Raw genomic sequence first — 11,704 nt, forward strand, 5'->3', positions numbered from 1 at the left:
TCCGGGGGGGGGGAGAAGGCGTCCTTCGCGGCCCACCTCCAGTTAGTTGATGGTCTGCGGTCCACAGACATGTGGTCTGCGGTCCACAGGTTGGGGATCGCTACTTTATTATTATTATTATTATTATTATTATTATTATTATTATTATTATTATTATTATTATTATTATTATTATTATATTATATTAATATTTATAGCCCGCCACTCCCTTGCTTAGGATCCTTGCTAGGGATGCTTAGGGCTGATCCTGCGTTGAGCAGGGGGTTGGATTAGATGGCCTGTATGGCCCCTTCCAACTCTATGATTCTATGATTCTGTGACTAGATGGCCTGTATGGCCCCTTCCAACTCTATGATTCTATGATTCTATGACTAGATGGCCTGTATGGCCCCTTCCAACTGTATGATTCTATGATTCTGTGACTAGATGGCCTGTATGGCCCCTTCCAACTCTATGATTCTATGATTCTATGACTAGATGGCCTGTATGGCCCCTTCCAACTCTATGATTCTATGATTCTATGACTAGATGGCCTGTATGGCCCCTTCCAACTCTATGATTCTATGATTCTATGACTAGATGGCCTGTATGGCCCCTTCCAACTCTATGATTCTATGACTAGATGGCCTGTATGGCCCCTTCCAACTTTATGATTCTGTGATTCTGTTATCATCATCATCGTCGTCATCATCATCATCGGAGCTTCAGCAGGTATGCTGCAGATTTGGTGCCTCTACATCACATTCCCATTTCCAGCCACTGAACAGACAGACCAGAAAAAGTTCCCATTATGTTTAATGGTCCCATAGCTGTTAATGGATCCAAATTGGTTTGGGTAAGTCTGAATCGCCTGAATCTGGTTCCCTGTAGTAGCCTTTGTCAACTTTTTCGCCATTGAGAACCCCCTGAAACATTCTTCAGATTTCGAAAAATCCCAGAAGTGGATGAATCACTTGGAAGCAGTTGCTTGTTAAACCGCTTAATATTTTGAAACACTGACTTGTGATTCCCAGAATTCACTGCAGCACTGTCTGCAAAATAAGATGAGATCCTGTCCAAACAGGGACTGAAGAATAAGAAGGGTGTTTTTTTAAGATAATGCTTCTGTGATTAAGTCTCAACACAAATCTGTTCCGAACATGATGGGCATGACACAGCAAATGCATGTTCCTTGGTTTTTCAAGTCAGGGCTCACGACACTGATGTACATTAGGAAAAGAAAGTACAACCCAGTAAGCTGGCGCTGGAAGCTAAGATGGGGAAGACCTGCAAAGTTACCAGGTATTTCCCCTTGGTGCTCAGGCAGGTGAGCACAAAGGACACTCAAACACTGAAGCAAGCTGAAGGAGGTTGGCTTGGCTTCTTTGAAGGCCTCAGGCAGCCTTCTGATGAAGAAAGCCACTGTGAAGGAAGCCCATGTATCCCAGGGCACCACAGAATAAGGCCATGGATCTTTCATTGCCTTACAATGTGAATTATCCATTGCAGGGGAGTTAAGTGTTTTCCTTCGCAATTTTCGCTAGTATCTGCCATAATGTCTGTGAAATATTTTTTTTTCAATAACAACAGAAAGTTAACTTGTGAGGTGAGTTCAGAGCTAACACAAGCATTAGAATTGCAACAATGAAAAACATTCTAGTGAGAATCAAACTCCATCTTGACTTTTCATCATGAGATGGTCCTTGATATTCAGATCAGGCCTCAGTACAATGATGTAACATTTAGGGAGGAAGATGCAGCCCAGCAGCCCAGCACTGGAGGCCAAGTTGGACAAGACCTGCACGGCGACCATGTATTTCCCCTTGGTGCTCAGGTAGGTGGGCACAAAGGACACCCACACACTGCAGAAGACCAGCATGCTGAAGGTGATCAGCTTGGCTTCGTTGAAGCCCCCAGGAAGCTTCCTGGCCAGGAAGGCCACTGTGAAGGAGATGGCAGCCAGGAAGCCCATGTAGCCCAGGGCACCATAAAACATGGTCACAGACCCCTCATTGCACTGCAGTATGATCTGTCCATGCTGGGAATACATGTCATACTCTGGGAAAGGGGGAGAGATGCCCAGCCAGTGGGCACAGAAGCCAATTTGAATAGTGGAAGAAGAAAGGACAATGGACTTTGCCAGAGTTTTCCCCACCCACTTCCTCATCCTATTCCCTGGCTGGGTGGCCATAAAGGCGACCACCACAGTGATTGTTTTCGCCAACACAGAGGAGACAGCAACTGAGAAGATGGTGCTGAAGGCTGTTTGTCGGAGAAGGCAGGTCACCCTCCTTGGCCGACCGATGAATAGAAGAGAGGACAGAAAAGAAAGCAGGAGTGAGATGAGAAGAATGTAGGTGAGGTCTCGGTTGTTGGCTCTGACTATCGGTGTGTCCATGTATTTACTGAAGACTCCTAGAATTAGAAGTGTGACTATGGAGAAGAAGAGGACTAAAACAATGAGGATTATCCCCAAAGTCTCCTCATAAGCAAGGAAAATAATCTCTTTGGGAATGCATTGAGTGTGGTTGGAGTTTGGATACTGGTCTTCTGGGCATTTGGTGCAATGAGCTGCATCTGGAGAGAAAAAGAGGCTTCAGCATTATCTACAGCTCATTCATATCCATGACAGGTTCCCACTAATAACACAATCACAGAAGAAAAACTCTTCTAGTCTATACAATAAGACAGGGGTAGTCAACCTGTGGTCTTCCAGATGTCCATGGACTACAATTCCCATGAAACTCGTGGGTTCATGGGAATTGTCGTCCATGAACATCTGGAGGACCACAGGTTGACTACCCCTGCAATAAGGTACACAGGTCTGTACTCTTAGAGATGAATTCATACTAGTTGTATTTTACGTATGCATTCTTTAATCTTCTGTGTATTTCACAACAGCATAATAAACTTCTCACAGCATTCTTCTGTGTGATTTACAGCACAAGCTGAACAGAACAAGCCTGTTCAATTTTCCAGCCTTTCTCCGCATAAATTACTATAATTCAAATAAGTATGCTTATAAGAAAATGCCTAGAGCATAACACAGTATTTTTAGACGTTGTAGCAAATAGAAATCCACTTTGAAATACCTTCATAACAAGAACTGACAAAGAAATGCTAAGTAACCAATAGACATACAAGAGTTAAAAACATGGGCTGAATGTACTGTTTCCTAAACCCTTTCAGGACATGTGCTCGTTTATGGGGGGATCGAGAATTATTAACACAAGAGGTCACACTCTGAATTTAAACCTTTGGGTAACCTGTAAATAAAATATGCTTCACATAAGAACAAGTGTTTTTTTTTTACATCCAAATTGTTAAAGTTGTGTTGTTTAAACAAAGAAAGCACAAAAAAACTTGAAATCATCCTCTGTGTGCCCATCTTCTATAAAATGCATCACTAGTGGGGCTTCAGTTCATTCCAAATTAGCAATGTTCGCAAATTCTAGGTCTTAACTGCCCTTTCACTCCTACCAATGTATTTTTCTTGCATGCACATTTAAATGGCTTCTTTATTGCTACAACAACTATGAAAATCAATATCTAATGAACCCTACATCTGGTGCCTCATATGTTATAATGTTCTCTGTAAGCTTGCAATCTGAGCATCTCAAACATCTGAAATGGCCAGTTGGTTCAGTATTCTCTAGAGCAGGGGTAGCCAACCTGTGGTCCTCCAGATGTCCATGGGCTACAATTCCCATGAGCCCCTGCCAGAAAATGCTGGCAGGAGCTCATGGGAATTGTAGTCCATGAACATCTGGAGGACCACAGGTTGACTACCCCTGCTCTAGAGAATTCCAGGGGTTGGATTTGGGATTTCTTGATAGCTTTTGTTGACTTATATCCAAAGAAGGTTTTCCTATCACACTCTGGAAGATCCTGTAAAAGGTGCCAGTGTTTGTTAATACTTATTGTACTGGAAAGGAAGTTGTATATAAGAGAACAGATGACTCTAGTTCCTTGTTCTCTTTCTTTGTCCACAACAAGATCTTTTCCATGAACTGCATCTGCCTTCGTTCTGGATTGTGATACCGTATCAAGTGGATAACCTCTTGCTATTAACGGTTTCTAAAACATATAAATTGTATTGTGATAATCCTCATTAGTGGATGAGTTATGTTTTAACCACAAGAACTGTCCATATGTTAAGTTCCATTTCAAATTAAACGGGTGGAAAGATATATAATGCAAGATCAAATTACTGTCTGTAAGTTGTTTTTTTTTATAGAGCTTCACCTGCAACCTTAACTTTTGCTCTACATATACCTTTGTTTCTAAAAGGGAAATTTCCTGTTCATCTATCTGGCTCATGAATTTATTTTATTTTTATTTCTTCACTCCCTGTGTCTATACATTCTAAGAACTCGTTACAGAAGTCCAGTCTGGAGGTGACTGTTGCATGGATGACTGTAGCTAAGCAATCCAAGGACAGATAAGGTGATGGTATCCTTGCTTGGCACAGGTGGAAAAAGACTGTACAGGCTACTCCTGTGACGTGAGCCTCCACAGATAGGGAGTCATCCAGGATCATATCCAGATTCTTGACTGAGGGCAAGATATTAAGTGGCACCCCAGCCAGTACAGGCAGTTGCGCTGCCTGATCTGCTGCCTTCCTGCCCAGCCAAATGATTTCCATCTTGGAGGGGTTGAGTTTCACGCAGCTCTGCTCTAACCATCCAGCTACAAATTCCAAACATCTGGCAAATGTATTCACAGGGAGAAAACCAGGAAGCAGTCCAGGAGTTAGAGTTGGGTGTCATCCGCATATCGTTGATAACCTGCCCATAACTCCGGACCAACTGGGCCAGACAGTGCATGAAGATATTGAACAGTGGGGGGGAGAGAACTGCTCCCTCTGGAACCCCACAAGGGAGTTGGTAGGGACACGACTGCCACCCTCTGTGTGCTGTTCCAGAAAAAGGAGCGAAGCCATTGTACGGTTGTCCCCCAAATCCCAGCCCTGGTGAGGGAGAACATTAACAATTCATGGTCGACCATATAAAACGTGGATGACAGATCTAACTTCAAAAGGACAGCCGAACCACCCCTATGCTTCTGGTGCTGGAGATCATCTGTCAAGGCGACCAGCATGAGGTCTTTCCTTTGAAAACTATAAAAGAAAGACCAGTCCACCTAGTTGTAGAACAGTGTTCAGAAAATAACAAATTGACTCTCTGCTCGACATCCAAAGGGACGCACTTTGCTCCTGCCACCCACCTTCCTGAGTGGAGATGGTTCCTTCTCCACATGGAGAGCAGTCATAGCAACACATGGGCTTCCCTTCTAGGACCACTTTCACATGACCAGGGAGGCAGCTTTTGGTACACCTAGAATCTGGCAGCGTCTGCAGACAAAGAACAGGAGCATTATCTGGGGAAAGGAAAAGAGATTCATTGAGCAATACTATGTTAGATGTCTTTATGAAATATCAATGTGATTAAATATTACCTTTCATATGCTTTTTGCTAGCAACCTTGATAACTGTTGTTTAAAACAAAAGGCTCAAAGACTCTCACGGAGGCATCATTTATGGCAGGGGCAGTCAACCTATGGTCCTCCAGATGTTCGTGGACCACAATTCCCATGAGCCATGCTGGCAGGGGCTCATGGGAATTGTAGTCCACAAACATCTGGAGGACCACAGGTTGACTACCCCTGATATATGGTACAATGCAGATCTTTATACTTTATGCAACCTCGATAAATCTAGAAAATGATTAATGAATTTTCTCACCTTGTTATACCTGGTGCTCCACACAACGGCATCCTGGTCAACGGTCACCTTTATCTCACCAGAAGCCTGCCTTTCTATACTCCCAACTTTCACTCTCGAGATGGAGAAGTTGGAAAGGATGATCGTGTTCACAACGTCTAAGTTGGCTTCCAGGTCACCATTTTCACCCAAAGGCATTCCACCCACAGAGGTGTTGTAAAACTGGGAGTGTCTCAGGAAAGGATGAAGCTAGAATCACAGAGAGAACAGCAGAGGTTGCAGCTGTGGCCTTCTTCTTATTGATCACTTTTATCCCTTGAGGTGTTTATACATTGTTTTCTTCCAAGCAAACAATGAAATTTTTTACATGATAGTAAAACTGTCTCCTCCTCCCAATGACTGAGGCATAGTAGCCAAAGAGGGAGTAACTAACCAAATATTCCACGGTAGACAGAGAACTGAAGACTCCAACCCAATTAAACCCACGGGCCTGGGCTTGAGCAAATCAGACGATTTGCCGTGCTGCGGGGGTGGGGAGAGGGAGGCGCCTCCCTCCTCCCCACCGTGGCCTGGTACTGAGGGTTCCATGGGCCAATACCGGTTTGCAGCCCGGGGGTTGGCGACCCCTGCTTTAGACTATACAAGTAGGACTAGAGGTCCTTGAACCCTTCTATCATGCTCTGGCCTGTTCTACGGCAGATCAGCACAATGACTTCTGAAAATATTTAACTTTGGTGTGTTCCAGGATTGGGCTGGACACTTTCTGCACAGAAAATGGCCGATCTGCCACTGAGCCCCACCCCCTTATTGGCTCGAAACAGATTACTTCAGAGAAATTTACCATGACTGAAAATGACAGGCACTGGAGGGGGATAAAACAGTATGTCAAGATCCCTGATTGAGACGTGGTAATCTCATATTAAGAACCATGTCTTTCAACATTTCATGAGGCATGTGGCCATCTCACTAAGGAGAATTGACTGGTCTTAGTTCTGCTTTGCATCTCTATCAGTCCAGGCCAGACTATGGGCAGAAGTGAATGTAAGGAGGAGGGTGCCAGTTCTGGAAGAGATTTGCATTAGGTAAAGGTAAAGGTAAAGGTCTCCCCTGTGCAAGCACCGAGTCATGTCTGACCCTTGGGGTGACGCCCTATAGCGTTTTCTTGGCAGACTCAATGCGGGGTGGTTTGCCAGTGCCTTCCCCAGTCATTACCATTTACCCCCCAGCAAGCTGGGTACTCATTTTACCGACCTCGGAAGGATGGAAGGCTGAGTCAACCTTGAGCCGGCTGCTGGGATTGAACTCCCAACCTCATGGGCAAAGCTTTCAGGCGGCTGCTTTACCACTCTGCGCCACAAGAGGCACAAGAGATTTGCATTAGAAATTAGCTAAACACTGGGTGGCAACAACCTCAGTGTGAATCAGCAATAATCATTTCAAAGAAAAACTGCTGATTAATATCTGTAAAACATAGGAAACGGATACCTCCCAAGGCTGTATTAGTTCATTTTTGTGTCTGTCTCCCCAAACCCTCCTTGTCCTCTCAGACCGGGATGAGTATGCAGCATGTAGAGCATGAGCCACTGCCTGGATGGAGGTATAGGTTTTGTAGGCCCTGAGAGGCAGTTCTTCCTTCAGAACCTCCCAGGACCTTTCTTCCAGCTCTTCTTTCTCTCTGAATCTCAGGTGGCCTCTCTGGGACAAAATAGACTTTGAGTATAAGGGATCAAATCCTTTTGCCCAAAACTCCATTGTAAGAGGGTTACATTCTTTTATAAAGTGAAGCAGTGGCCTCTTCTTTTTTTCTGGAGTCATGACGGAGAGAGATCCATGCAGAGGGATCCTAAAGGATTTGGCATTACATACCAAACTGTAGAGGGAGTCCAAGAAAAGAGTTGTGATCCAAACTTTACCCACTATAAAGTTGCAGGTTTGTTCAATGTGTTGTATGAATACTTGAACATGTAACAAGTGTTCAACATCTCCATAGAAAACCAATGCATTGACTTGGCCTTGAATAAAAAATGAAAAGAAGTTTAGAAGTTTTTTTTTTGGCCACTCATTGAAACCTGTACCATGTTCTGAGATGTTCTCCTCAAAGGCAACACAGATGCCGTTCTTGAGCATGAGATCTGTCAACGTGGCCTTGAACTTTCCCCCACTCTCTGGAGCAATGAGACCAACCCATGTCCATTGGAAATGCTGGAGCAGTCTGACAATTCCCAGGTACTGGACTTCTTCTGGTTGAGACATTTGGTAGAAAAAAGGAAACTGAGTTTTATCCTGAATCGCAGTCCAATGAAAATCATGAGTGACCTAATGGGGGGAAATCACATTTGCATTTCACTTTAGAGAAATGTCAATAGGTAGTAAAACGTTACATCTGTCATTATGTTGATAGAAGGAGAAAGGCAGGGGTTGTTTTCAGCACAGAACATTTCTGATGGAGATCTTACACACTGTTGGCTTCCTCTCAGTAGTGACCTGACCTTGTAGCATCATAACTGGGGGAGGGGCTTTACCCCTGTTCAGTAACTACCCAAGTTTTATACCTAACCAGGTCATTCAGAAAGTACCTTAGAAATAGCAGCAAAGTTTTAGTTTTGGGGGAAGATATAATGCCGATCATCTTGCTATACAATGTCCAACCTTACATAATTACTTTTGCTCCAAAGATGCTCTAAAAATCAGTATTTCTAGATTTCTATATTCCTTATTCCTCCACCGCAGCTAGTCCTTGACAGATGCATGAGGAGGCATCAGTGCACTGCACCAACTCTTCCAAAAGATTTTAAATTCTCAAGAAAAGCATATAGGCCATCTAAGTGGCTTTGCTGGCTACCTCCTGCTTCCCAAGTTCAAAAAACAGTGTTTCAAATCCTTTAACTCTAACTCAGGGAGGGATGCAAACGAATCACCAGGGGAACTGAATCCTCTTTCTTAAACCCCTCTCAGCTCTCCAAAAACTTGTTTTGATCTGTACCAGAAACCAGAAACTCCATCAAAGTTTCTTCAGACACAGTAGCCCTGTCACTGGTTTATACCTGAGGGACTTTGTAGATGCTCAGGAACATTGAAACATCAATGGAAACGCCAGAATGAGACTCTTCAAAAACAGCCAAGAGATGATTCTGTCTGCCACATTTGTAGTTTGGAATGGTCTCCTGGCCAGAGGGTAGGAGGTCTATCAAAGCATCGTACGTCACCCTGGGATTGAAAACATTCTCATAGAAGGTGTAGCCCAGGGAGGTATTATTAGGCAAGAGCCTGGGATTCTGGTTGATCTCTTGAATGGCAAATGAGAAGGCAAGAAGGTTCGACATGAAATTTGGAGTCTTCCTAGGAAATATATACAGATACACAGGTCACATTATCAAGGGATGCCGTATAATTGGGTAAATTCTGAGCCAGGTGATACTTTTTAAGACCAACAAAATTGTATTCAATGTATGTACTCTGGGGAATGGTAGAGGACAGGGAAGCCTGGAGGATCATTGTCCATGGGGTCGCGCTGGGTCAGACACGACTTCGCAGCTAACAACTAACAACAAGCTTTGCGTGCACGCACTCTTCCCCTGGTACAATGTCACAGGACGGAAGTAATCAGTTCATACTCATAGGTGAAGTGTGAGACCTATGCGCCTCCTTTGGGGGAGGCCCATAGATCTTCGCTTTGCCCTGCCCTCAACCATAAGCACGGTGGAAGAGCAAATTAACATACAGCCCAATGAAAAGGGACAACAGATTCCAGAGATAAAGGGGACAAGCCAGCCATTTGGATGTGTTTGTATTCCCTTGAGATTGAATTGGATGGGAAACATTCTGGTCCCAGATAGTCAATAACAGAACACCATTAGTGGTCAAAGACAGCTCTCACTTCAAAGATGACACGCAGCTCTTCTTCCTGAAAGATGGCCTCTTATGGACCCTGGGACACATTGGCTACTAGGCCGTCCCTCCTTCGCGCCTAACATGGAGGCTGCCAGCACCTGGCTCCACGCCGCCTCCCGCCAACTCTGAGTCAAGCCTGCAGGCCTGGCCTAAACCACAAACAGAGGGGAGGTCCAGTGGGGAACACCAGACAAAAGATGCTTTGAAGGGAGAACTCTCTGGTACTGTAATTGGGGATGCCGATTTCCAGGTGGGACCTGGGGATCCCTTAAAATTACGGTGTGCATCCTTGCCCCAGATGTCCGTGCACTACAATTCCCATGAGCCCCTGCTGGACCCTTCCAATAGTTAAGGAACGGTGCCCTCTAAACTGGAGAGCTCAGCCCCACTTCCCTCACAGGGTGTCTATTATGGGGAGAGGAATGCCTCCCCCCCTTTATCCACCCTGCCAGAAACCAATCTGACTTCCACTTGCATCCCCCCTCAAACCTTCTCCAACCAAGCTCACCTGAAATGCAGCTAACGGGGCCAGGCGCCGGACACCTTTCTCGAATATAGTGCTGCCATAGCCTCCAAGACGGGCACCTTGGCAGCTGCATGCTGCCCTGCCCTGCCATCCTCCTCTCTGCAAAAGCCCTCCCCACCACCCTCTGCCACCCAGCAACCCTTCCAACCCTCCCCACTTCGCTTTCTTCCCACCCACTGCCATGCCCCCATGTGCCACCACTCCACCAAAACACCCCCCCCCCCCAAATATCCCTTCATCCCCATGCTGGTGCCTCCCTACCTGTTCCCTCCACCAAGCTCTAGCGCCCGTTGTATTCCTGGATACAACAGGCTTTATCCCTAGTGAGACTATAATGTGAGGTAAGTAAGTAATAATGTAATTTAGAATCTAATTCTCTGGTCTTAGGACAGGAGAACAAACTCAGCACGGCTTGTCACTTGTGGGGGGGGGGGCTTCAATGCTTGGGTGGAGATGGATGGGGCTAGCAACAAGTCTCTTATCGTGATGCAGATCTGTGGATGTTGTGATGCTGTTTCCTAATTTGCTACTACTCTCTCCTTATGTCTGTACTCTTACGATCCCTGTTTCATTTCCAGAGGAAGTGAACATGAAAGCTCACGCCTTGAAGACGTCTTTGTTAGTCTTAAAGGTGGCACTGGACTCAAATTAACTACCTCAGACCAACATGTCTGCTCACCAGAATTAGAAAGGGAGGCTGAGATTTCACCTGAAAGATGTTCTCTCATATAGTAATTGTCAGTCTGACCATATCCCTCCCCCCTTCAAATGCAAGTCCCTCTAAATCCAACAGAAGTACAGCCCACTATGGGTACCTAGGATGGGTCTTGAATCCCCCCACCTCCCACTTATAATGTAAGGACAGTAATCAAGTCATGTGTTTCTCTTGGAGGAACAAGTCTTACAAACCCCTCTGCTGGAACAACTTTGATGCTTGTTCATTTTGGCATTCGGTGGTGAGCTCTCCAAATCCATGCTTTTCTTCTTCACTTTGAGAGGACGTCCATTGTGAGATGCTTTCTTCCCAGATTCTTGGCAGCGGAAGACACTTAGCAAGATTTGCTCACATCAGGTAGAGGAGAGAGAAGCAAAGTGGTACACTGACATCTGATATAATTTTAAAAGATTCACCAAGATCTTACCAGATTTTTATAAAGGGAGTCTCGCTGAAGGTATGGAACCTTTCATCAGCAATTATGGAAGTGACCAGTCCAGCTATGACGTGGTCTCCTCTTCGGAAGAAATTAAAGGGTTCCGGATCATCCATGGTCATGCGGAATGGGCATTTGCCATCCCCCACCCTGCAGGCTGTGAGAAGCAGCAGCAGAAGCAGACAGAAGACCATCCTCTGTCTGTGTGTCCCTTTCCCCTCCAGGGAGCTGGCTCTCAGCGACTGACAGAAGGAGCTGCAGGATGCCCTGGCTACAGCCAGGCAGCCATCACTTGAGCAGTCCTGCCCAGCCTTGATCAGGATGAAAGGGAAGGATAGCAAGCGTCATATCAACACAGGTCCGAGCTCCCGACATCTCATCCCCAGAAGTCAGGTTTTTATGCACGTGACTTTCCAGTCCTGTTGCAAGATGTTA

At 45.3% G+C, this 11,704-nt stretch overlaps 1 protein-coding gene across 1 annotated transcript; it reads right to left on the bottom strand.

The window, feature by feature from the left end:
• Positions 1-1,645: 1,645 nt before the first annotated feature.
• Positions 1,646-11,391, bottom strand: LOC143833854 (vomeronasal type-2 receptor 26-like). The gene is made up of 5 exons (XM_077330079.1): positions 11,261-11,391; positions 8,746-9,040; positions 5,723-5,950; positions 5,206-5,332; positions 1,646-2,556 (listed from the first exon to the last, which is right to left on the bottom strand). Exons 1-5 carry the CDS (start codon positions 11,389-11,391, stop codon positions 1,646-1,648), a joined length of 1,692 nt encoding a protein of 563 aa, XP_077186194.1.
• Between the last annotated feature and the right edge of the window lie 313 nt (positions 11,392-11,704).

This window comes from Paroedura picta, chromosome 3, assembly GCF_049243985.1.
Source record: "Paroedura picta isolate Pp20150507F chromosome 3, Ppicta_v3.0, whole genome shotgun sequence".
In the NCBI taxonomy this organism is placed as follows: domain Eukaryota; kingdom Metazoa; phylum Chordata; class Lepidosauria; order Squamata; family Gekkonidae; genus Paroedura; species Paroedura picta.

Coding starts and splice junctions, on each gene's coding strand:
- LOC143833854 (XM_077330079.1), bottom strand. CDS start 11,391: ATGACCATGGATGATCCGGAACCCTTTAATTTCTTCCGAAGAGGAGAC. Junction 5,951..8,745: donor GCATCTACAAAGTCCCTCAG/GTATAAACCAGT, acceptor CTGTGATTCTAG/CTTCATCCTTTCCTGAGACA. Junction 5,333..5,722: donor GGAGCACCAGGTATAACAAG/GTGAGAAAATTC, acceptor CTTTGTCTGCAG/ACGCTGCCAGATTCTAGGTG.